This window comes from Stegostoma tigrinum, chromosome 2 (genome assembly GCF_030684315.1).
Source record: "Stegostoma tigrinum isolate sSteTig4 chromosome 2, sSteTig4.hap1, whole genome shotgun sequence".
Lineage (NCBI taxonomy): Eukaryota > Metazoa > Chordata > Chondrichthyes > Orectolobiformes > Stegostomatidae > Stegostoma > Stegostoma tigrinum.
The window spans coordinates 79,585,534-79,613,275 of NC_081355.1; the positions used below are offsets into that span (position 1 = coordinate 79,585,534).

At 38.9% G+C, this 27,742-nt stretch overlaps 1 protein-coding gene and 1 long non-coding RNA gene across 7 annotated transcripts in view; one reads left to right on the plus strand and one right to left on the minus strand.

Moving 5' to 3' along the window:
• Positions 1-18,225, minus strand: part of phf14 (PHD finger protein 14) — a 247,953-nt gene extending 229,728 nt beyond the window's left edge. For all 6 annotated transcript variants that reach the window (XM_048552144.2, XM_048552154.2, XM_048552134.2 and 3 more), the window contains exons 1-3: positions 18,112-18,225; positions 7,133-7,243; positions 5,261-5,859 (exon numbers count right to left, since the gene is read on the minus strand). In XM_048552144.2, coding sequence (XP_048408101.1) covers positions 5,261-5,859; positions 7,133-7,243; positions 18,112-18,154 — 753 coding nt within the window. In that variant the 5' untranslated portion in view covers positions 18,155-18,225. The remainder of the gene's footprint in view (positions 1-5,260; positions 5,860-7,132; positions 7,244-18,111) is intronic.
• A 101-nt stretch (positions 18,226-18,326) lies between these two features.
• On the plus strand, positions 18,327-26,911 carry LOC125460803 (uncharacterized). Its single transcript, XR_007249339.2, has 2 exons — positions 18,327-18,734; positions 26,604-26,911. It is a non-coding gene; the product is annotated as an uncharacterized LOC125460803 (long non-coding RNA).
• Positions 26,912-27,742: the final 831 nt, after the last annotated feature.

Genomic DNA, 27,742 nt, shown 5'->3' on the forward strand with positions numbered 1-27,742 from the left:
CTGAAACTTATTATGCAAATAGGAGGATTGCAAAACCCCTATCTATACTGAAGGAACACAGGGGAACTCAGAATGGATGATCAAAACGTTTTATATGAATGTATTGTCCTCATTGTGGGCAACAGCCACATTTACATTCTTCAAAATCTATCACAGGCTCTAGAAAATATTAGTAAATATAAAATATCAAACACAAAGCATTTTGGCAGATAAATTAAAGAGAAGCTAAGACATTTTAATATTCTCCCTGAGATAATCAGCACTTGGCTCCCACAGAAACAGCTAGAAAAAAAAGAAACCAAGTCATCTCAATAACTGCAGTATTAACTGGTTTCTTGGATGCGGTCAGGTGATGCCAAAAGAATACATGGTGATTGTTTCCAGACAGAGGAAAATGGGATAGGCCAATGAAGATATTATGATGGTGATCAAGATAGAAGATTCAAACAGAAATCCTGTGGACAGCATAGTAGTACAAGATGTGGCAGCGAATAACACACTAAAACACAGACACAGAACTGCATGCTGGAAATCTGAAACACAAACAGAGAATACTGGAGACATCAAGTCTGCCAATAACTGGAGAGAGTAGCAGAATGTTTTATGTCCAGTGCCCATTCATCAGAATTGAAAATAATTTGGGGAGGGTGGTGCTTATGTTAATTATTGGGGTTAGAGGAATAGAGTACACGGAAACAGAATACTACTCCTCTGACATTGTACAGAAGTGCAAATTTGTTTTGCATGCCCAAGAAACTGCATTAAGGCAATATGCTTGGCATAACTTTGGAATACTGTGTTCAATTCTGGTCTCCCCGCAATTGGAAAGATGTTGTGAAACTTAAAAGGGTTCAGAAAAGATTTAAGGATGTTGCCAGGGTTGGAGAGTTTGAGCTACAAGGAAAGGCTGAACAGGCTGGGGCTATTTTTCCTGGACTGTCAGAGGCTGAGCAGTGACCTTATAGAAGTGTATAAAATCACAAACAGCACGGATAGGATTAACAGTCAATGTCTTTTCCCCCAAGGTAGGGAAATCCAAAACTAGATGGCACAGGTTAAAGACAAGAGGGAAAAGATTCAAAAGGGGCCTCGGGACAACATTTCCCATGCAGAAGGTGATGCATGTATGGAATAAACTGCCAGAGGAAATGATGGAGGCTGGTACAATTACAACATTTAAAAGGCATCTGTATGCTATTTGAATAGAAAGGGTTTAGAGGAATATGGGCCAAATGCTGGCAAATATCCTAGATTAATCTAGGATATCTGGTCAGCATGGATGAGTTGGACTGAAGGGTATCTTACCGTGCTGTACATTTCTATGAATATTAATTTTTTTTATTTCAGCATTTTCTTTCTCACCATTTTAATTAATAAATTTGCTCTACAGGCTACTCCAGTTGCTGTTTCTTACCATCTAATGATCCTGGACAATCAAAAGCATTGCTGATTAGCTCCTTTCTATTTGCAGCAAATACAGTTAACTAGGCTTTTAGGTGAACAGAGGTACAGCAGCATGAAAAACAACCTGAACCTTTGCTGTGATCAACTGAGGTAGGAACTGGGGAGCCAGTTCACAGCTTTTCACCTGGTGATTACAATTAAAACAGGAAATCTAATTAAGGCTAGATTACAAGTCATTTAGGTTTCATTTTGTTTTTCATGCCTGCACATAATTAGCCTTAAAAGCAAGTTCGAGTAATTAAGCCCTTAGCTAAACACTGAAGTCATAATGCTCATAGCTGAACAGGTTCATCTTGTTTACAGTACATACATAATTATGTGAAATGTAGAGATATAACAGCTGTTTTAAACACTGCATTTTTCACTTTTAACTAATATTTTACAAAAAGCTGATTAAATACTTCAGACATACGCAAGATTAATGCAAAAGTTTGAAATACGTATTTTTAAAAACGTTTAAAAAATATTTTTTAACCATTTTGGACAATTTTGACATTCCACATTGACATCTACGTTTAACTAATGCATGGATGAGTGCATTCCAAAAATTCAGATATGATGGTAAACGTCAATAGTTTGACTATTATGCAGGTGAAATGCTGAGTATGCAGGTCATTATGCTTCTGAATGCTTTCAAATTATTCTCTCGAGATGATCCAACAGAGTTTGCAGTGCACTGCAGTATACGTGCGTGCACATTTATCTTTTGCTTATCGGGTGAACTAGTGTCATGAAAAAAGTGGCTAGGCAAGCTCTTAAATAAATCACTGTAGAATCACAGTATTGCTGTATCTATATTAAACCAGAAGAAATGATGAGTTTTGTTAATATTTGTGATAAACAAATATTACAATTCATTTATGTACTTTCATTCATTTATCTATGTAACGTATCTGATTTTTATATCTTTTTCATACCAATTGTTTTTGGTTTTTGAATTTTGAACTAGTGACATAGTGTGTTTGTGTATCTGGAACAGTTTAATGAATTGGTGAGTATTTCTATGGCCACTGTGATTTCAGTTTTAAAAATATTCTGAGATAATTTGGAGGCACTAAAGGGAACGTGTCTATATTGGGAAAGTTCACAAGTAAACAGTGAGCCATGCAGTACAATGGACTTTCACATAGAAGATTCCAGAATTTTTGGGAGGCCAAGGAGAAACACCAAAGCGGAGAAAAAGCACTTATTTATCTTCGTTTGGGGCAGCTTAGAGTGAAGGATGATCTAAGAGATACTAGTTTTAGAAAGTACATAGGACAGCAAATTAATAGAAAGAAAGCTCCCATCGTAAGATGTTGAAACATACTAAAACCAATGCTGGAAATTAAACGGGAGACCAATGACAGAGGTAGGAACGTTTAAGCAATCTTCTGAAGAGGAACCATCAGGAAGTAACATCACGATCACTAGAAAAGTAGTTTTAGACCAACTAATGGGGGTAACTGCAGATAAGTCCCCTGCCCATGATGACTTGCATCCTAGAATGCTAAGAGGTAGCTGCAGAGGTACTGGATACATTGGTTCTAATGTATTCATGCTATTTATGTGAGAAATGCATTAGCTACAAAACAACATCACTGACTCAATCCAGAGAGATTAGGTCAGGTCAAGATAGAAATTAATTCATGATAAGGTAATAACATTATTGAAATAAGTCACAATAGCTGGAGTTCATGGTGTTCAGGCTGTTAACCTCAGATTCTGTTCAATTATAACAAAGTTCAGCTTGGCAACAGAAGTGGGCTCACATTATTCAGAAACTGGAGGATTGCATTGAATGAAATGGACATACATGAATGGTCACGAAAATAGACTGAACAAAAAGGATACTAGCAGGTTCCGTGTTTAATAGAGCCAAAGAAATATAGTTTTTTTGTATCCCTAGATAGACTTTAGCAAAGTAAAGTAATGCTGCTTGGAAAGAAAACTATGCCAAAGTTTCAACAATTAATAAATAAAGTCACTGAAGCACTATGTAACTGTTGCTTTGGTTCTTTTTGCCAAACCTGGGCAGAACTGTTTGTTCGATTACAAAATGTTAACTTGGCTGTACATCTGGCTACTTGTGAATTTGCTAAGGTAAAGGTGACTTATCTAGGCTACCCTGTGGGACTGGGCCAAGTATTACCGAGGGAAATGAAAGTACAGGCTATTTTGTATTTTCCCTTGCCAAGGTCAAAGCATGAAATTTTTAAAACTTCAGCATTACCTTTGCACCTTTACCAGAATTGCTTAAAAAAGGCAGAAAATCTGAATAGTACAAGTATCAAAGTACCTTGGAAACCTTGAAAGTTCAATTGACAGATGCACCAGTTTTAGCTGCACCTAATTATTAGAGGCCATTCAAACTTTTTTTTTAATGCTGACAACATTGGTTTGGAGGCTGTTCAACTGCAAGATGATAACATGGGGATTGAACAATTTGCCAGTTATTTTTGAAGGAAACTGACCACAGGAAAAATATTCTTCAGTGGAGGAGACATTAAGTCTTGTTTTGGCTCAACGTAATTTTGAGATATACATCAGCAACAAGGAAGAAATTGTTATTTATACAGTCCACAGTCTTCTGATTTTCCTGGAAAAATTTTGGGACTTGACCAATATTATGAAATTTTTTAATGTGTGATATATGTAAACAGTTTGGTTTATTCTAGTTTATTTTCATTTATTATGCATAATTAATTTAATTTCATTGTTAAATACAACTGTGTAGCACTTTTTTTTGTGTTTTTCAGTGACAGGTGGCTTCATAACAGAAAACAAAACTATCAAGCCAGGCTTTAATCTGGGATCTGACTTGCCCAGTAGTAACATCAGCTCAGATTAATAATCTACAATAAGAAACACCTTTGTCTAAGTCAGTCCCAGTCCTTCTGAAAGTGAAACTCAAGGCACCTTTTTCCAAGGCAAAAAGAAGTTGGTGAAACCCTCAATCACACAAATTCAGTTCTTTGGCTGTTCAGGAGTGACTGCAACTGCTTATTTACATCATGAATAAATGGCAACTTTTGGTCTACATGCACTGCTAATTGTGTTGAGGTTCACAGGTTATAAACCGATAGCAATTACTGATTTGTAATTTGCCAGCATCAAGTTTTAATTGATGTATTTAGGAAGAAAATTGTCATCGCAAGGTAGGTCATTGCATTATAAATTGCACCATAAATCTAGAATGTTACGAATCAACAATTTACACGTCAACACTTGGAAAACACAAGGCAAGTGGGGCCAGAATTTGGCAAATCACATCTGTCAACTCTGGTGCTCTACTTCAGACCTGCATCAGATTTCTAGCTAAAAGTGACTTTCATCAACATCAACTGTTCTTTCTTAATTTTGTACTTAAAAACGGCTGTGTTATTTTAACTTGTTCTATTTCTTCTTAAATAATGTTAGGAATTGTCTACAATTCAGTCTATTTTGAAACAATGCCTTAAAAATTATTTGAGGTCATAGGAAGATTGACTTGTGAAGAATATGTGACCAGCAGTAGTAGCAGTTATAAGTAATGACTAACATCCCATTGTCTCAAACCACATCTGATATATATCACATCTCTGTATTCCTCAAACTGTAAAATAATTATTAATACTTTAAAAGCATTTTCATTTCCATCAGCTTGTTTCCTTCAACATGTTTAAATAGTCTCCTTAGAGCTGATACAGATTTACATTTTGAACGATGTGTTTTTCGTTTTTAATCAAAGCTCAAAATTTGACAGCGATTTTACGCGTAAGACATCTAGTCAAATTCTCCCTGCTTATGCTTAAATGTAACTGATTAACTACTGTACCTCATAATTCTTATTCTGTGTCAAAACAAAGCCATCACTTGTTCCTTCAGTCTTGGCAGCTTTTTGACTAGAAGATCTATTTTTTCTTCTAATTCGCTTATCATCTTCACTGGCACTGCTGGTGTCTTCCTCATCATCAGGATTGCCATCTTCACTGTCACTGATATCATCATCCTCACCACCACCCTCATCACCATCATCATTTACACCTTTCCCTTTTTTCTTTCCACTACCAGGTCGCCAGTCATTATCATCTTCACTATCATAATCATCAAAACCATTCAACTCTTCCACCGATATCATGTCCAACATTGTTCTCTTTTTACGTAAATTCCATTTCTTTTGTCCATCATTTGATTCATCTGGCCCAGGATCATCCACTGTTTCCTTAGTTTTCTTCTTAGTTTTGTTTTCAGTTTGTTCTTTGGTATCACAATCAGGTTCTTCTGGCTGATCATTCTTGCATTCAACTTCTATATTAGCATCAGAAGTATCCTTTTTCTCCTGTTCAGAGTCCTCTTCACTGCCATTTTGTCCACCTTCACTCTCTGAGGCTTCTTCACTGTCCTTCCCAGCACTCTCTCCACTCCCATCAGAATCTGTTACAAAAGCAATATTGACTGAGTACAATGAGCAAGATTAACACATATTTGATTTTATTACAAAATCTTCATACAAAGATATATTGAGAATTGTGTGTTTGATCAGCTTTTCCAAATTTTATAAATCTAGTTTAGTATCAATGTAGGATGGCCCACCAGAGTAAGTCCTATTAAAACCCTGCAGATATATTAGTAATCACCACAATAGAATGCGAAGGAAGAGGAGAATCAATGGCATGTGTGTATACCTAGCAGTACAAAGTCATCACACTCCATTAATCAGAGAGGTGTCATCTACGCACACCAAATTTAAAAGGTCTTTCACTATTTACAGTGGTGAGAGGATAATGTAATATAACAGTATAAATTACCTGAAGACATCAACATAATTCACAAACAAACTTAAGTCAGTTTACAGTTGAAATTTTGGGAAGGAAGAAAGCCCTCTATTACATATCACACAATTTTAAACAAATGTTTTAAAAGGTCAAACTGAAGCTCATCTGTTGTATTCTATGCCACTTTAAGCTAATAATAGCCACAGAAAAAGGGATATTATTATTTGATCAATGGTGAAAGAACAGCGTATTGCACCAAAATGGGAAAATGAGCAACACTGTTGAAGTTATGCACGTAGTTTCACTCAACAAAGCTACGCAACATAAGGCCTACTATACAGAAAACTCAGTCACTAATCAGGTCTTGAATTAAAAGTAAAGATTTGAATATTTGCTGAAGATTTTCTGAAGAAACTAATCCAGACTTAAAATCAGAATCTGTCTTCTCTCTTCCCAAATGCTGATGGGCCAGGTGAATATTCCATAATTGCACAATTTCCTAACATCCTCACTATACTCGCACTACAAACTATAGTTTGCTGCGTAGTATTTTCTTTCCCAGTGGTTTATTCAATCTATAACAGGTTCATTATAGATCAAGAGTCATAGATTCAATTTCTCAAGTTAAAGATTAAAATTCAAAGTTGGCCACTTTCATTAAGGGTAATGTAAGAAATATATTTAAACTCACACCTTACTGTAATCTAGTAGTTCAATTTGGAAATAAATTTGCATGTGAAATTGTGACTGCATTATGGTAGGTTCAGCCCTAGCGCATAAAAAAACTGCAAGCTTCATCATCCTAAGTTTGCATAATGTGAGAAACTCACCAAGCACACACCACAAACGAAACAGTGCCCCGATATGGAAGTCCACATTTCAGATGGGCACAGAAAAAAAATAAACGCAACAAATAAATACAAAGTACTCACCTGAAGCATCTCCAACTTCAAAATCACTGTCATCTGAGCTGTCATAATCTAGAGCTTCCAAGAGAGATGTTGCTAGTGTTTTCACTTGTCTCTTCTTTGGACCACGTTCAACTATGTAAATACAAAAGTAAAAATGATTCACTAATGGCAAATGGCCACAGATATCTATACTTCCTCGAGTTAGCAAAAGTATGCAGGGCAGAGAGAGGGAAGCAAGAGCAAAATGGTGGGTGTGGAGAAGCCAAGATTAAAAAATTTAACATTCAATCTTTCCGATCGAGTATGCCACTGTTACCTGCCCTTGTATCCTAATATTCTTTTCCTTCCATTTTTCACCAGAAGCATCCACAAAGAATCGCAAAGCACATTCTCTCTTACCCTGTAAGCACATATCCTCTGATTTACAAAAAATCTGGAAGTCTGTCATAATTGATTCAATCCAGGAGCTGCAATAACCCCCTATGAAGTGAAAGTCAAAATCACTCAAGTCACTTGAGAGTAGAGGTTAGCCATTAATGATGTATCTATAATAGCAAACAAACTGCATCACACTTCCTCCAAAACTGTACATACATCACACAAGTAAGCGCTACAATGAAAAGACACCCACTCTCCAAACTGTCCCCTGAAAAAAGACATTTTGGACCATCATTAAGGAAAATATTTCAAAGCTGTTGCACGGACAGACAGATGCTGAGGACAAGTAGAAATTTTGAAAGTAGATGACAGTTATAGCCTAGTCAAGAAAAGTTATTTGCACGAGGTCTAATCAGTTCTTGCAACTCAAACATAATCCTTTAGTATGCCTGTCAAGTAGAAATCTTATGACTTGCCTGGAAAACACTTTTGACAACTGCTCATATGAAAAACTTTGTGACCTGCATAACCTCACCCATAAACTGGAAGCTCATTGGACAAACCTAATTTTTAAAAATTCAATTTGAGCTTCTGTGCATAACTACATGTATTACATCAATGGTTCTGGGGCCTAGAAAATTTCTACAACTTTGGAAAATTAACTGGAGAAATGTCAGCATCAAGACATTGGCCCATTTAATACAGTAGTCTTAAATGGCAAGCATTTCCTACTATGGTCTAAAATGCATGTGGAGAAAAGAAATCGAGTGTCAATTTCATTACCATGGTTAGTACCATGTAGTTCGATCCCGGCGGATATTATCACTGGGCAAATCAGACCTTAGTCAGGAACCTGGCAGAACAGTATTTTTAATTTGTGTTGGCTTTGACAAAGCAGTCTCTCACAACACTCTAAGCATGCAATGCTCCAGATTTTGCTTTAATAAGATGATGGATGGTTATTACAAGAGGAACATAGATAAAAATAATCTAAAACAATCTACTTACAGTACAAATGCAAAAACGTTTACACACCTGGTGAAAGTATAATCCCTTTAGTCCCTAAATACTTCTTTATAAATGGAAAAGAAATAAAACAACTTTTGTGCCGGACTCAAAACAGCCCATGCTTATTTTTCATTATTTTTGGTTTATTACTTGATCAATTTCAGTTTGAAGCGGTGATAATTTTTGGGCCGTTACCTACAGCTGGTGTTAGAAGCAAAACAGACCAAACAAGCTTTTGCTTATTCTTAAGGACAGGCTGGGACATTAACTGCAGGGCAGCTTCTAACCAAAATTCTGCAGATAACTTTATCACCAGGGAACGCATCAAGTTTAACAGCGAGTAGAAGTTAGCCATTAATGATGACAGTATCCATTAGGTCTGGAAAAGACTTCATGCTCAAGTAACTGGCAAATATAGAACAGTAACTGGGACCTGTGCAGATACAATTTGTCTGTCAGGGAAGGGCTGGAGTTTGAACTGGGTTTGGACTAGATTTTCTGTGAAAAAGAGTCTTCTGTTGATTCTAGAACTTGAAGATTTAAAAACTCCCTACCCAACTTCCCATGAGCAGCTTGTGAAAGCTCAGATAATAGAAAACTAAGTTATCAATACTCCCTTTATCTGAATGAACTGTAAAGATAACCCAGATTGACATCTTGAAAAAAATCAACTAAGGAACCATCATCTATTCTTGTGCATCATGAAAACCACTTAGGTAACCTGGCCAGTTTTTTTAATTTTCTTTGATTTGTCTGTCTTTTGTGCAAAAAGGGGCTGAAAACAACAGATTTTGTGTTTATAGAATAGAGCAATTAGAATAAGTCCTTTTAAATTTTGCTCTTAGCAATTTATTAACAATATAGTAACCTATGTGTTTTGTTTCAGATAAACCAGTGTCTGGAATTAATGACTCAAGAGACTGGGATTGGTTTTCAAGAACTCTGGTTTGGAACCTTCAATTTTGAAAGTCTTAGAAGTCTTAATTTTACTATGGTGCAAATAGAGATAAAAACGGTGGTTTGGATTCATTGTCTGTGCCTAAGTCGTACCAAAAACAGCACTCATTGTACTCACACTAATATTCCTAACATCTGAATAATGTTAAATTAACATGGGACTTCAATTTGTAAATTGAAACTGCAACAGCTATTTCCTGAAGCTGTCACACATTTGAGCTTCACTGTAGTTTGCTTAAATAACTACACCAGCATTTGTATTTAATGTGGAGCCAACACTAGCTCTTCACTCCAACATGAACTCTCTGTAGCGTTCTCAGATGCACTACCTACATCACCATCCTATTATAAGATTTTCTTGAGACTAACACTACACCGCCAAGGTAAAAGTAAAATAAAAAATCTGTCTCAGGTACGGTAGTTTCTCTTAAGCTTAAATAAATTGGATTTCAGACCCTTCTAAAAAACCTTTAAAAAGTCCCATTATTTAACCATGTTGCATCACAAATAATCTAAAATAAACAAAAATCAATTAGTGTACCAAAAACCATTCAGTACAGCCAGGCTTCAAAAACTGCGCTGTAAAAGAGAAAATTTCTCTACAACAGGCATGATAAAGATGAATGTCTAGAAGTTAATTATTAACTTAAGACTTGGAAAATCCAGTAGTTACTGGTCTGACCACAGAAATCAGAGTTTAGCATAACTAACATTAAAAACTATCCACATAAAGCCCACATGGTAAAATTGGATCAGGCTCGAGGTCGAAAAACTGGCTGACACAATGCTTTGAAAAGCACAGTCCAGATAGGACAGGCTAACTTTATAGATGTGATGTACTGGCCATTTACAGCTTCACACCAACTTGTCACCTCTCATGGTTTATTAATTCAGCAATCCTGAATGGCCTACTGTATCCTATGTTCCAACCATTATGTTGTAACTTTCCAAACACATTCAATGAAACACCTAGACAAACCCCTGCAATATTGTGGTTACATCTGCTATTTTCATGTGACTTCTTTAAACAATCTAGAATACCTGACATCAGTCACCATTCATCTAGAATTCCGCTATTTTATCAGAGGCAACTCTTATTGTACACAGACATTTTTGATCTACAAATTGAGTCTTTATATTAATAACTGGCAATATTTCTGAGCAAAGATTCAATAACAAATAAAAGTTTCTCTCAGAAAAAAAAAGTAAAACCCTGCAAGTAACTATCATTCATCAAAAGCAACCCAATTTTGAAAGAGGACATTATTTAAATTAGATTTTGAAGGATTAATTTAAAAACTATTGTAATTTCCAACAGGTTCAGATATTTGCAAGGCTAGAAAAACTCTTGGAATATGTAGGGCAATATCACTATATTAATATACCAACTACACTCCAATTTTAAAATCTATTGTGGAACTCAAAGCCTTCTTTGTAATTCTTTTGAAAAAGCAGCAGTTCCATTCAAAATGAGACTACACGACAGACTATGTTGGTTTATCTGGCTTGAATACACAAGATAATATTCTATTGAAGAAAAAGCTACTTATTTTGCAACATCACAAACAAAAGGTAATCCTAATCAACTTCAACAGTAACATAATTGAGGCTCTCCTGCATTTGGCAGAACCTAGATTCACTTGAAATATAGTCTTCTCTGGTGGCTAATAAAAATACCACTGTCAGAAGGCAACCATAAAAAGAGCTTTTACCATCATTTTCTGGGGCTACAAATAAAGCCAGAGAAAATCCTGAGCCAATAAGCTTATCCTCCTGAATCCAAGTCTACTCCCCATAACACGACAGACAAGCATCCATATTGTAAATTCTTTAGAAAGTCAAAGACTGATCAGGACTGATAGTGTCAACCAGATATCTGATTGGTTCCTGTGAAGGACAAGACACATTCAATAGTTTGTCTAAAATGTATAGTCTTAACATCTACTGTACAGAAATTCTCTTTAAAGTGCAGTTGTTGAAGTTGGCTCATTTTCTCAGTACGGGACTCCTTTAGAGATTCTTATGCTGAATTATGTATATACATTGTTCCATCAGAACATGGTCTTTAGGCTATAAGATAGTTTAGTAGAAATATTGTTGTTAAGTTAATCAACGTCAAATTGTGTAATGTGATTATTGCCAGGGAGGCGCTAAACATCAGAATGCGAACACTACAATTTTCAGAGAAGTGCACATACCCGTTCTTCTAAGTCCAGAAAGGAAGGGGTGAGGGATGGAGAAATTTCAACTTGAGGAGGTTAAGCTTTTGCTGGTTTGGGAATCAATTTAGGTGAATGAGCAAACATGTAACCAGCAAACAGCTTGCTGTGAGTTAGAACTTTCCAGCAGAGTATTAGGTACATCCAGCTTCACCAAGTATGGAAGATGGGTAGTTGACAAGGGAGCATGGGAATAGTTAAGTCAAATGATTAACAAATTATTAGCAATGCAGCACATGATGCTCCCACTTTCAACAAAAACTACAACTCACCCAAACTCTCCAGAGAACTAGAGTTTCATCCTTGGCACTATTCTAAGTGTTCTCTGTAGCCTATAAGTCCTTAAAATTTCTAATGGAGACAGGAAACCAGATGTAAAATAACCTTCTATAGTACCAGAGACAACACCTTACAAATCACTTCCAGAATCAGTAATCTGGGTCTCTGTTTAGTCTATCAAACCATGGTATGCAAAGAACAATCTTAATCCTTGTTACTACCATCCTAGCCAAACCTCATGCATAACCAAATACTCTGTTTCTCAAACAGCTTTGTTTAAAAGCAATGCTTTGAATGCAAAGACAATACAAATGTTGCCGGTTTCAAATGCAATCCCATTTAAACTATGATTGTTTTAAAATTTAGCCCTCCAATCTTCTCAATTTGCCACTATGCACACTACTAAAAATGCTAAAGGGACACACAATGGTTTCACCAAGTATTTAACCAAAATTTACAATGGCATAACATTTCTGTTCATCCAGTACCAAACATCAAGTCAGCACTCGTGAAGGAGTCCAGAAAAGGTGTGAAAAAGAAGTCATCAGTATATGCACGAAAGACACCGAAATACTTTGTTCCAGAGGTCGGTCGACTCTTATAGGCAGGGTAGTTATCTGAATTTGTCCTTGGTTAGGGACATAACGATGTGACTGAAAATGAGGTAGGTGTGGTAATTGAGAAGGTAAAAGAGTAGAAGCCTCAGCCTTTTCAAGTGTCAGAGTTATAGGCCCGCACAGCACGAAAACAGGTTTTTCAGTCCAACTCATCCATGCTGTCTAGCTATCCGAATATAATCTAGTCACATTTGCCAGCATTTGGCCCATATCCCTCTAAACCCTTACTACTCATAAATCCGCCCAGCGCAAGAATCATCTCAGCAGCCCTTGTAAACAGGAACCAGTGAACTGTTTTCCTTTTTTTCCTCCTGTATTTGTTTTCCTGTGCATCTGAGCATGCGTGCGAGCATCAGGGAGTTTATAACAATATTACCATTTTAATTAGTCATTATATGTTGATGGTTTATAATCTTTCACTGTACCTAGAATTCATCTTTTAGCAAAAAAAAGTAATTTTTGTCAAGAACAGAAAGCTGGTCTATGTTCTGTCAACCATTGTTCAAGTAGTAAGGTAAATTAGAGAACCTTGCATATTTTAAAAATGCTTTAACTTTCCCAAAAATTCCAGATTATTGAGGTTTATATGAAAAAGGAAGGCCTAAAGGTTGGATAAATTGATCACAGAACTACCATGCAGACAGCCTTTCAAGAGGGCATAGACTCGCAGTGCTAGTAGTAGGGGACCATATTGTCAGGAGGACGGATACAGTTCGTTGCAGTCAAGAGTGAGTCCAGAATCGCTTGCCTAATACTGTTTAAGCCTGCTCCATCATTCAACATAAACATGACATCCAAGTCAGCACCCTGTTTCCACTTTCTCCCCATACCCTTTTATCTTATTAGCCTCAAGAATTGTATCCAATTCCTGCTGAAAATATGCAATGCTTTGACCTCAACCACTTTCTGGATGGGAGAATTCCACAGGCTCACCACTCTCTGGGTAAAGAAATTTCTCCTCAACTTAGTCTTAAATAGCCTACTCACATCATTATACAAAAGCCAAAAGAACTGCACATGCTATAATTCAGGAACAAAAACAGAAATTACTGGAAAAGCTCATCAAGTCTGGCAGCATCTGTGAAGAAAAAAAACATCAGAATTAACATTTCGGGTCTGGTGACCCTTCCTCAGAACTTCTCATCCTGTTGAGAATTTCATTGAAACTTATAAAATTCTGTAAAATCCAATACTGACGACTGTCCTAACCAATGCAGTCTCTCTTCATAATTCAGTCGTCATGCCCAGAATCAGTCTCAGAAATCTTCATTGCATTTCCTCCATAGTCAATACATCCTCCCTCAGATAAGGAGACTGCACAGAGTACTTTAGGCACAGTCTCACTAGTCCCCTTGCAACTGCAGGTGAAGCTAGCAATTATCATGGTCCATCTAGATACCACTGACACAGATGGAACTAGGGAAGCGGTCCACATAAGGGGTTATGAACAGGCAGGTATGAAATTAAATTAAAAAGCAGAACAACCTCCAAACTATTATTTGTGCCAAGAGCAACATGACATAGGGTAAACAGAGTTGAATGAGTGGCTCAATGATTTGTGTAAGTGAAATGGGTTTTGTTTACTGGCACAATGCTCATAACGGAGGAAAGTGAAGGTTGCACCACTGGAACAATCATTTGAACCATTCACAGACGGGCACTCTGACAAAATGTAAAACTAGGCTGGTAGAGGGTTTTTTAAAAAAAAATAAGTAGTGAGGACAAAGGACCTTACAAGGAGAGACAAGGTAAAAGTGAGAAAAAGGCAAGGCAATACAGTAACAATATGGATAATGATAAGTGTGCAAAGAATGGACTGAGCATATAAACATAAGAGCATCAGCTGATAAAGCCAGAGTACGCAAGAGTCATAACTAGAGGTGCTACCGCATTCCTAACAAAACAAACTAAGTCACAGCACAAACCAAATCAACATGTATGACCTGACAGCCTTTTCACCAACTTGGGTGCAAGTTTACCAAGGCTGGGATCTAAATATTCAAGGCTGCATAACACCACAGAAGAACAGGAAGGTTAAAAGAGATGGCATGGAGGTCTGTTAATTGATATATTAGTGCAATCATGAAAGATGCCCTTTGTTCAGAAAATAAATGCACGATGAGCTTGAATCAAGAGAAGAAACAGCAATGGTAGCAATCACTTGTGGGAGCAGTTTGCTCCCTCCCTCCCTGATGTGCTCAATGCTACCCATGTTCGGTTCGAGCAGAATGCCCGGAGTGCAGAGTCACCTGCTCCGGCAGCCCCAGATGCACCTGTTCCCTCCATCACCACTGCAGACGTCAGATCGATCTTCCTGAGAATCAATCCAGGGAAAGTGACGGGCCCAGACGGAACCCCTGGCCTTGCACTTAGATCCTGTGCAAACCAGCTGGCAGAGGTATTCGCTGATGTCTTCAACCTTTCCCTCCTACAAGCCAAAGTCCCCACCTGCTTCAAGACCACCATCATCCCAGTACCCAAGAAAGTACATACAACGTGCCATAACAACTACCACCCAGAGGCTCTGACCTCATGATAATGAAGTGCTTTGAGAAGCCAATCATGACCCACATAAACTTTTGCCTCCCAGCCTGTCTGGATTCCATGCAATTTCCCTATCAACGTAACAGGTCCACAGCACACACTGTTTCCCTAGTCTGGCCCTCATCCCTGAATATCTGGACAACAGTTTCCTAGCAGTAGGCTCAGAAGGAATCATTAAAATAAAAATGTATCAGTTGTCCAAGGATAAGAAACTTGAAAGCATCAATTAAGTAAGGAATTTTAAAAAAGAGATAAAAGTGACAGCATTCTGGAATTAAATAACTGTAAAAGGATAATGTAGAGAATCAGTTTGACAGTTTTGCTGTTAGTTTTACAGATTAGCTGCAGTACATATGTATATAGCTTTTTGTTTTTCATTTTCTCATTAATAAATGTATGTTCAGTTGTTAAACAAGTTTTGTTTAATTTTTTTGTGAAAAACCACTGTGGTAGCAAATGCAAAAATTAAACATATGGGCTATTAGATCAGGTTTTATTCAGAAATCTGACTTGTCCAATGTCACCATCAGCTGAAATCATAACTTAGTAAGAGCAGTCCCACCCAGCTGAACAACACTGAAGTGCTGGCAGACAACGGTGTGGTGAACTGTGTGAATGGCTGCAGAAGGTTCAGGAAGACCAAGAGAGAAAGTTTATCAATGTCACAATCATGTGGGATGTCATTTGTGAATTTGATATAAACTGAGTCTGTACTGTAGCTGAACTGAAACTTGATTGAAGGGATAAAATATGCTGTTTCAGGAAAAGTGGAAATGTATTTAGAAGGCAACACATTCAAAGAATTGAGAGAAATAGGAGGTTGGAGATAGGACAGTAGAGCAAATCTTTTCCAAGCAAGAGTGATGGCTGAAGACTTCAAGGAAAGAAGGGCAACACCTGAAGAGAAATAACTATTTACAATAGCGGATAAAATGGTGGCCAGCATGGGAATTGGTTTATCAGCAGTTGGAATAGGACCAAGGAAATTTAACGGAAAGTCTGTTAAGAAGATGAGCTTGAAGAGGGCATGAGGAAAGACAGTGAAGACGACCAGAGAAAAACGTTACTTCAGGTTTCAACACAGGGAAGGAGGGTTGGTCACGTGATCACTTGTAAAGGAGAGTTGCAGCAAATGCAGCTGATTGAACTACCTCCGTTTTAGTGACAGAATTCCATGAACTCCTCGTACTTGTGGGAAACAAGCCCACAAGGGTCAGGGTATTAAGAAATGCATTCACATTAAAATTATCCACTATTCATTATCCTGTCAATTTAGTTTGAAAGACCTGTCTACAATGCATCCGATGTAACATAGTTCTTCTCACTGTAGTTGCTAACTTATGCATTGCCAGTGTTTTTTAGGTTGCAATGAACTAATCACACAGCTTGCTAATGCAAAATATAATGACATACATTGCAACACTGAATAAAACTGATCGTGAATCAGTCATTTAGAAAAGCAAATTCTCGACTCAAACCAGTTCTAAAGTCATAGAGATGTACAGCACGGAAACAAACCCCTCAGTCCGACTCATCTATGCTGAGCAGAAATCTGAAATGAATCTAGTCCGTTTGCCAATATTTGGCCTTTTTCCCCTCTGAACCCTATCTATTCATAGCCAGATGCCTTTTAAATGTTGTAACTGTAGCAGCCTCCACCACCTCCTCTGGCAGCAAAATCCACACACACCACCCTGCATGTGAAACAGTTGTCCCTTAGGTCCAGTTTAAATCTCTCCCTTCTCATCTTAAACGTATATCATCTAGTTCTGTAATCTTTTCATGTGGACTCACTATTTCCAGTCCGCCATTATATTTTCCTGAACTCGTAATGATAATGCTTAAGAACTGAGCCACTCGAGAACAAACACATTAAAATTTTCAATTATGTTCATATCTCATTTTGTGGATAAGTCAGGCCAGATACATACTGTATCATTGCTGGTTGATAGCTTCAACACAGGGATGAAACTGTTACTTTCATACATCACTGTCAATTAAAGGCAAAAATGTGCAATGAGTTAACATCAATCACAGGACTGAGGACATTCCCCATTAAGCTCACAAATTCGATGCCCCAGTTACATTTGCATTATTCACTGGTCATCACCAGAATTCTAGGGCAAAAAAAAAACTTTGCACCCAGAAAAAAAATGCAGTTGCTCAAAATCTAAAATAAAATCAAAAATGGTGGAAATACTGAACAAATCATGCAGCATCAGTACAGACAGGAAGGTTGATTTGCAGATTATCAACCTTATTAAATTCACGATTTCATGAGTTCCGAACACAGCCTAATCAACAGAGCCCAAGAACATTCCAAGCCCATTCAATTAACCCGTCTCTAACAATCAATCCAAACGCATACATAACAAAATGCACAGAACATGGCTGCAGCATACTAACAATGTATTGAAGAATAAAAATATACTAAAAACTTTCCTGAAACTAATCTGGAATTCACTAACTGAAAGGGTAACAGAAATAACTTTAAAAAGAGAATCACGTATATAGAACACAGAACATATATTCAGTTAAAAACAAAGAAATGCAGCTGTTCAAGTTACCAATACAGGCAAAAGGGTCAACTGACCGCACTCAGTGTTACATGAATGTACGACAGGGATGCTGCACAATTTTTGCAATTTATGTGGCATTTTTCTAGCACCCTTGGTCCCATAACCCTACAACTAGTCTGTTACTCTTTTCCCAGCTGTTGCGGAGCAGCTGAACATCGCTTGTCCATATGTATGTTTTTGCGCAACAAGCAATTGATGCGAAATCATAACAAATGCCCGTCAGGCGAAGGAGTTATGTTATGATTTTCCACGTCGCAGAAGGAGCCCGTTTCAAGCACGGCCCGGCCTAGGGCCCCACACAATGCTACTCTTTAATGAGTGCCAACACGGATCATTAGGGCGGAATATACATGTGGTCAAAACTGCGAGGTAGCCAGGATCGTGGCTCTTTTCTTTTTGTTGCTGTTGTATTTACTCACATATGCTCTTCGTGGCCATATCACTATCCTCCTTCCCGGACATAACGGCTGCAGTTCGAGTTCAGGCTCGCGACGGACACCAGCGTTCCGACGTCAAAGCGCCTGCTCCAGAGCTCGGCGTCGCGCATGCTCGGTCTCGGCGCGCGCTCTCTCTCAACAATCGGCTCCAAACACGCGAACGGGAATGATGCAGAACCCTACTGTCACGTGTGTGAATAGCTTTCATTTGTCCCCACGATTAGGCGCCATTTTGAATAAGTTAAGAATAAGGGAAAGAAATATGTAGCTTAAAGATAGTCCGTCGGCCTTGGAGATAATAGAAACTGCAGATGTTAGAGAATCCGACATAACAAAGTGTAGAGATAATGGGAACTGCAGTTGCTGGAGAATCCAAGATAACAAAGTGTGGAGCTGGATGAACACAGCAGGCCAAGCAGCATCCTAGCAGCACAAAAGCTGACATTTCGGGCCTAGACCCTTCAACACCAGCGCTACACTTTGTTATCTCCGTCGGTCTTGAGTCAGCTTGAAATGTTTAAAATTGTGAGTGTCATACGTAGGGTAGAAGGAAGAAACGTTTCCCTTCGATGCAGGGATAAATGACCATCGGGTATAGATGTAAGGTAAGGGGAGCCTGTTGTAACTCTGATTATCATATATTGTAGTATTGGTCTTAACGTCATCTCTAGGACAATATCTAATGACGCCTGCAAGTGCTCAATTGTAAATTCACAATTCTACACCTAGTATGCCATCATGTAAAATTTAATATGATATCAAATGCGCAAGCTGCGCTGTGCACGTACCGAAGATGTGCGTGCAATTTTGGAATGGGATTTGGTGTGGAGGAGTGAGGATGCAGTGGTAGGGGTTGGTTGGGATGAGGAGGATTGGGGATGTGGGAACGGCAGGCCCTCTTCCCACCCAGCGCCCCCAACCGCTCATAAATCATGTCCCATCCTAACACCTGAACTGCATCTCCCCAAACAACAGTGTGGAGCTGGATGAACACAGCAGGCCAAACAGCATCTTAGGAGCACAAAAGCTGATGTTTTAGGCCTAGACCCCATCAGCTTTTGTTTTGTGCTCCTAAGATACTGCTTGGCCTGCTGTGTTCATCCAGCTCCAGAGTTTGTTGTCTTGGAATCTCCAGTATCTGCAGTTCCCATTATCTCTGCATCTCCCCAAAATAACTTGTGTGTGCATACATTAAATAAAGCAATGCATAGAGCAGCTAAAATGTACTGATGATAGACAAGCCTGAAAATAGTTCTTAACTTGTCTTCTCCTCAACAACTCAGTCTTTAACCTAAACTTAGGTATGTGGGTATAAAACAATAATAGATTTCAGCAGTAGATGAAGTGGAACAGGACACTGTCAGGTACAACTGTGTAGGCAGTTGTAATGATGGGAGTGGATATCTGGCCAATGTTCATGTCCAATCCAGATATGACATCAAGGTAACAAACATCCTTTTACAGATGCCAGTGAAGCAGATGGAGTCAAGCCTAAATGGGAGGGACCAAAGGTAATGGCTCAAATTTTTTGATTTGGTCAGGATCCCTATTTCTAGACCAGATCAGACAAAAGCAAGCATGCAGGTACAGCAGGCAGTGAAGAAAGCTAATGGCATGTAGGCCTTTTTAAAAAGAGGAATTGAGTATAGGAGCAAAGAGGTCCTTCTGCAGCTGTACAGAGCCCTGATGAGACTGCACCTGGAGTATTGTGTGCAGTTTTGTTCTCCAAATTTGAGGAATTCTTGCTATTGAGGGAGCGCAGCGTAGGTTCACGAGGTCAATTCCTGGAGTGGCGGGACTATCATATGTTGAAAGATTGGAGCGACTGGGCTTGTATACACTTGAGTTTAGAAGGATGAGAGGGGATCTGATTGAGACGTATAAAATTATTAAGGGATTGGACACTCTGGAGGCAGGCAGCCTATTTCCGCTGATGGGTGAGTCCAGAACCAGAGGACACAGTTTAAAAATAAGGGGTAGGCCATTTGGAACAGAGTCGAGGAAAAACTTCTTCACCCAGAGAGTGGTGAACAATATGGAATGCTCTGCCCCAGAAGGCAATGGAGGCCAACTCTCTGGATACTTTCAAGAAAGAGATGGATAGAGCTCTTAAAGATAGTGGAGTCAAGGGTTATGGGGATAAGGCAGGAACACTGGATACTGATTGTGGATGATCAGCCATGATCATAATGAATGGTGGTGCTGGCTCAAAGGGCCGAATGGCCTACTCCGGCACCTATTGTCTATTGTCTAAAAGGTCACTGAAGGGATCACCTCACTTAAATTGAGCTTGCATTCCAGTAAATCACAACTTTTAAGTGAAAAGACTTTTTATTTAGGAATTAATGTTAAAACTGGAGTTTGGATCTTCAAAGTCTTGCTCAGTAAAAAAATTGAAATATCATACTAGTACCATCTAAGTTGCAATAAAATGAAATGCATAATTTCTCCATTGGTAAAATAAATAAATGGTAAAATAAGGTACATCTTGTTTCATATTTTTAAAATTAACATCCCACTTATCATGTTTTCAATGGCAGAACCCCAAAAAGTGGAGCCAAGGAGGTCTCTGCTTGAGGTTTGCTATACTCACTGGGACCTGGGCCACCTGCTGAGGTCATCACTTGTTCTCGATTCCTGTTGGCATTTTGAGAGGCCCCATGGCGCGTGTTCTTGCTTTCTATTACTGTCTCTGGTGTCTCATCAGCTACTGCTTCGGAGTAGTCTGATTATACGGCCTTGATCTCTTCAACTTGACCTCCTTACCCCTTCTTTAGCCCGTGAGCTGTGGATCAGGGTTGGACTCACTGGCATTTGCTCCTGTCTGTCTGTGATGATGAGCAATGCTGCTGGAGCTCCTCCAGCAAACCATGACTCACAGCCAATAGGGCAGTGCTGGAACGTTACTGGGTTTTGTCTGGGCTGAAAGGCATAAGATAATGACCATTTTTGTCTGGGTAAAAGTTCCTCTGTTTCCTCTGTTGTTCTGCTGGCTGCAGTCCATAATCTGCCATTGTGGTTAGGTGGATAATCGGGTTAGGGTACTTTTAGTGAATCAGGTCAGGTTGTAGAAGATACTCCAACTCAGTTTGGAAGTCAGGAGCTCCAGTGGAGAGTTGATGGAGGTAGGAGGTACACTTAGCCAGAAATATCGACCTAACATTACTTTGCAATTATCCAGGTGAGTTGGAACACTTTTAACTCGACAAAGTTCGTGGAAGTCTCCATCTTTGACTTCAAAGGGCTTCTGATGGGTAATTAGCCCATCAGAAGCTTAAACTTTCTGATAAATTTCCAACTAGTCACCGCACTGTAAGTTCCAAGAAATCCCAATACACGTTTTTGCTCAGATCTAGCCTGTTTACACCTCCATAACCCAACTAATTCCTCCGACGTTCCCTGACAACCAGCATTCCTTCTAATTTTCTTACGGGCTGCATGAGCGTCTAAGATTCGCACGTGGCAGTCGTTTCCAATTGGAAGTCAGCACCAGGATCAGCTTGCCAACACCAGTTGTTGTGTGGATCCTTGAGCGGCTACGCAAGTTAGAGAAGTTCCTGGCAACATCTCCCATTACCACACTGCCATTGTCTGGACCTTCTCACACTTTTTACTAGCATCAGACTATTCTTGAACTGATACACCTTCTCACAAACCTGGCAGCTGACCCAAACTGCCACTTTATCCCCTCACTTAGCTTCTCATTATAGATGCTCAAAAAGGCATAGTTTAAGTGACAATGTTTACTTCAGCTATATTTTAGCCGGTCACAATACTTCAGCAATTGCTTGAAACGTATGTGTGGCTTCCAAAAACATTTTCCCAGTTGGTCTCTGCAAGGATTCTTCCGATTGGTTTGTTCAGCAGGATCCTCCTATAGAAGTGACAACAAGTGCTGAAGAGCTGGCTGAACACATTAAGCCGAGCAGGAAGGCTGATGTTCTGGGCCTAGACCCTTCTTCAGAAAAGCCCCAAAATGTCAGCCTTCCTGCTCCTCTGATGCTGCTTGGCCTGCTGTGTTCATCCAGCTCTACACCTTGTTATATCAGATTCTGCAGCATCTGCAGTTCCTACTATCTCCTCCAATAGAAGGTGGGCCTGAACAATTTGCCATCCAGACACTAGAAGATCTGAGCCAATGAGTGGCATCTTCTGAATGTTTCATTGAAAGAAATTTGTGCTCATCCAGAATTGCATGTTGAATGTCTTTTTCTGATTATTTAGTACCAGTGGATGAGTTGAGAAAGGTGGTACCTTATAGGATTGGGTATTATCGGGGTTAATGTGAAAACTAATGCTGTGCATTCAGGTGATAGTACTACTTGGTGACATTGATAAGAACTGTGAGGATCACTGACAGATCCTTAGGAGCCATTGGAAATAACAATGCAGAACTGAAAACGGAAGACATTGCAGGTAATTCTCATGCTATATTTAGCTAGACAAAACTCAAACTTGGCAAGTTCAGTCTCACTCATCCAGACTATGGTGAATAGAATCATAGGAGCAGAATTTTGTGGTCAACTATTCAAAGACTGCAAACAGACCAAGGTGAAGAAGGAAAAATAGCTTCTCTTTGTTTCATCATCCAGAATGTCATTGATATTTCACTAATTTAGCAAGGTGGAAAAGAATTCAAAGATAGAATTTTTAAAAAGTAGAAATCTCAAGAGACAATTTTGAAAACAGTGATTTTATTAGATTCAGGATTGCAATGGAAAAGGACAAGGATGGGCCTGAAATCAAGTTGTAAACTGGGGAAAAGGTGACTTTACTAAGATCAGATATGATTTGTCTAGAGTGGAGTAGGAGCAGATAGTTTTGCTAAATGCGTCAGAGCAGTAGGAAATAGAGAGAGTACTGACTCAACAAGTTTCAATAAAGATAAAAGATGGAACCAACAAATGGAATGAGCCCCGGATATTGAGAAATATACACAATTGTATGAAGAGAAAAAATAGCAGGCTTATGGCAGATACCAGGGACTCAAAACAGCAGAAGCCCTAGAGATGTACAGAATGTGTAAAGGGGAACTTAAAAGAGAAAAATAGGAGAGCAAAAAAGGTATGTAAGGATAACACAGACAAAGTAATGGAAAATATTAAGTTATTTTACAAGTATATTAAGAATAATAGGATAACTAGAGAAAGACCAGGGCCCATTAAGTACCCAGTAGGAATTTGTGCATGGAGCCAGAGAATGTACGTAGAATTCTAAATGAATACTTTGTTTTCATGTTCATTAGTGAGAGGCACTATCTGGGTATAGAAATTGGGGAGTAGAATATGATACATTCAAAGAAATTAGCGTGGACGGAGCGGATTTCTGACTGGTCTGGCAGACTTAAAAGTTGACAGATCTCTAGGCCTTGATGAAATGAATTCCAGGCTGTTGAGTGAGGTAAGGAAGGAAATCGCAGGGGCACTAGCAATAATTTTCAATTCCTTTCTGGCTACAGGAGAGAATAGACAATGCGGTACCACTATTCCAGAAGGAGAAAGGATTAAACCAGGAAACTACAGGCCAGATGTTCTGACCTCAGTGTTGGGGAGTCTACTGGAAGCATTTCTGAGGGACAGAATTAATCTGCATTTGGGAGGCAGGGATTAACAACAAAAAGCCATCATGACTTCGTTAAGGGACGGTCATATCTGACAAACTTTATTGAACTTTTCAAGAGGTGACCAGGTGTGTAGACAAGGGCAATATATTTGACATAGTTTATTACGACTTCAGCAACTTTTGATAAGGTCCTCCATGAGAGACTGATGCCGAAGATAAGAACTCGTGGGATCCAAGGAAATGTGGCTGTTTGGATCCAGAATTGACTGACTGGAAGGAAGCAGAGGGTGGTGGTGTTTAATTTGTGACTGGAAAGTCACAGTGTGGTTCAGCAGGGATGAGTGTTAGAGCCTTCCTGCTTGTGGTATATAAAGACCTGAATGTAAGAAGGTTGATCAGTAAGTTTGCAGATGATACGAAAGTTGCTGGAATGGCACATCATGAGGAGCATAGCCTTAGACTACAGGAAGGTACAGATGGGCTGTTCAGATGAGCTGATCAGTGGTCAATGATATATTCATTCCAGTGAGGTGATGAACAAGGCAGAACAAACAAGGTAGAGAATACATGATGAATGGTAGGACCCTGGGAAACACCAAGGCTCAGATGGATGTTAGTGTGCATGTCCACCTGTCCCTTATGATGTCAGGTTAAGAATACATAGGGAATATTTGCCTTTATTAACAGAGGCACGGAGATTAAGAGCAGGAGCTATAATGGAGCTGCATAAAATGTTGGGCAGGCTGCAACTAGAGTATGGTATGCAGTTCTGAAGTCCACTTTATAAGTGGGATGAGATTAGACTGGAGAGGGTGCAGAGATTTACTAGGATGTTGCCTGGACTGGAGAGTTTTTGTTCTGAAGAAAGATCGGATTGACTGGAGATAACGTCTGAAGCTGGATGAACACAGCAGGCCAAGCAGCATCTTAGGAGCACAAAAGCTGATGTTTCGGGCCTAGACCCTTCATCAGAGCTTTTGTGCTCCTAAGATGCTGCTTGGCCTGCTGTGTTCATCCAGCTGCACACTTTGTTATCTTGGATTCTCCAGCATCTGCGGTTCCCATTATCTTGGATTGACTGGAGTTGTTTTGCATGGAGCAGAGGAGATTGACGGGGACATGATTGAAATGTCTAAAATTATGAGGGGCAGAGGTAGGGTAGACAGGAAGGAACCTTTCCCCTTGGATGAGGAATCAATGACCAGAGGCATAGATTTAGGGTAAAGGACAGGAGGCACAGAGGGGATGTACGGAAAATATTTGTCATCCAGTGAGGGTGATGGGATTCTAGAACAACTGATTGTAAAGGTGGTAGATGTAGAAACCCTCATAACATCAGAAAAGTATTTAGATGTGCACAAGTGATGCCAAGGCATAGAAGGCTATCATTAATTTGAATCTAACCATCTTATAAATCAAGATTCAAAGTCTTAAAAACCCAAGAAATTTAGTACAGGAATATCGAGCCATGTACAATGTGAAATCCATCCTCAACGCTGTGAAAATAATGTTTCTCAAGCCAAAAACAGATGAAGCAGACTGTAAATTTCCAACATCTGATATAGTTAAACTTGTTTTATCATGTTAAAATATTTCAGGAACTTTAGGCGTGTTTCAATATTGATTCTCAATTTATATTATATGTAGTGTCAGTTTTTAAAAAGTTCACTCATGGGAGTGTGCATATCACTGGCTAGACCAGCAGGTATTGGCCATTCCTATCCACCCAAGGGCAATTAAGAGTCAGCCACATTGCTGTGTGTTCGGGTTAGCAGGCCAGACCAGGCATCAATGGCAATTACCTTCCCTAAAGGACTTCAGTGAACTAGATGTGCTTTTCGGACAATCAACAATGGTTTTGTGTCGTCATTAGACTCTTAATTCTACGTTTGCATTGATTTCAAATTCTACCATCTGCCTTGGTGAGTTTTGAACCCACATTCCCAGAACATTACCTCGGTTTCTGAATTAATTGTCTGGTGATAATTCCACTAGGCCATCGTTTCTCCTTGCTCAAAAAGGGAGAGAGACAGAGAATGGGAACCTACAAACCAGTTGTTTAACAACTGTTGTTGGGAAATTGTTGGAATGATTCTGACAGGACTGATCAGTCTGAATGCAGGGATAATGTTTCACCTGGCTAGGAAATCCAGAACAGAACAGAAGATTGCTGTACAAGGTAGGCCATTGTTGATTGAAATGAAGAGGAGTCTCTTCACTCAGAGGGTTCTGAACATATGAAATTCTTTTTTACAGAAGGCTGTAGAGACCAAGTAACTGAATATATCTAAGAAAGAAATAACTAAAGGTATCAAGGGTATGTGGAAAGAGCAGGAATATGGTATTGCAATGGGGTATTAACCACGAGCAAGTTGAATGGTGGAACAAGCTTGATGGGCCAAATGTTTTTCATTTTCTGCTGAATTATCCTGCATGTTTGCCCATATTTACCCATATTGCCAATTTTTGCTGTCAAGTAACCTTCTGCTTTGTGAATGAAAAGAGATGAAGTCACGTAATGGGAGTTTCTAAATGATGTATTGTTGATTGTGAGACTGCTTTTGAATGGTGAATTGGTGGAATTAAATTAATTCAGAATGTGACTCCCTGTTGGGTGAACTGCTATGTGGTCTCAATGAACTGTGCTTGAATCAGGCTGCCGTGGGCTCAATGTCCAATTGCTGGTATCCTTGTCAGATCGGGCTCCTCCTCCAAAAGATCAGCATGCTCAAAACTTTGCTCTTCCTGGAGCTCTAGTCATCATTTTCATGCTATGGTGTATATTTTGACCATTGATGAGAATCCCAAAGTATTTATTAATTATTATTTATAGATGTGTTAAATTTAAATTGTAATAGCATGCTGTGAAGTTCACAGTTGAAAAAATATTCTGAGCAACTCTTGTATCGCAGGTGAAGGAACACACTCTCCCATTTCAAGTTCTGCAAACCAGTTTGAGGAAAGGAATCATGACAAAAGCTTACAACAGATCCAGGATCTCAAAAAACAAATGGTCAACTACCAGTGCTATTCGTAACCTCCACTACAACAGCTGCAGTGTTCAACTATCCAATCCTTGTAAATGATTAAGAGACTGACCTGTATACAATTTCATTAACTTCTCTGTTTTTGGACTTAACTGTGTATATGTACTGTATTACTAAATTCGTAATTAATAATCTCATCCTCTGTTCATTAAAATAAGTCTGATTAAATTGGCTTCTTTTAAGTCATAATTTCATTTGATCTGGATGAAAGTTATCCAAAGGGAATTGGTCATTTTTTGATTAACCTTGTTGCAACAATCAAGGGGTGAAGGTGAATAAAGAATAGGATCCAATTCATCCCTCCTTTCATGGGCACTTAACAGTTTGGAGTTTCTTGTCTGGAACTGTGAAACTAACCTAGTGTCACATCATAACACATGCAAGAAATAGCAAAACACTTACATTTTGCATAATTGAGCTGCTGTGTAACACAGGGTGCCTCCAGATCTGTCCATGCACCAAAAGCATATCTTCTTAATCTTGAAAGATTTGTCTATCACAGTACTGATAGTGCATTAGCTTTTATTTGTTCTGCTCCCTGGTATCATTTTCGTGTTTATGATGAAAGGTCATCGACCTGAAACATTAGTTCTGTTTCTCACTCCACACTTACTAATATACCTGCTGATTATTTCCAGGATCATCCGTTATTATTTTAAATTTCCAATGTCAGCAGTACTTAGCATTAGCTTATCTTGACTGCCTTCAGGAGTTGAGAAATGTACATAGTCCAGGCACTGGCAGACATGGCATCAAACTGACCTGCATCAGTGGATAGTCAACTGTGAGATACTGAAAATATCACCTGCAAACCTCTGTAAATAGCTAGAAGCAAATAAATTAAGATAGTAGTGACTTTTAACAGTCACTGACACTGTTTGATCACTTGATATTCTGGAAATGTGCACGCATCATAAATAACAAAATAAAACTTTTTTTAGTCAAAAGAACAGTTACTTAAGAGCTGTAATGTTTTTACTTAATTGCCCATAATAATGAAAAAC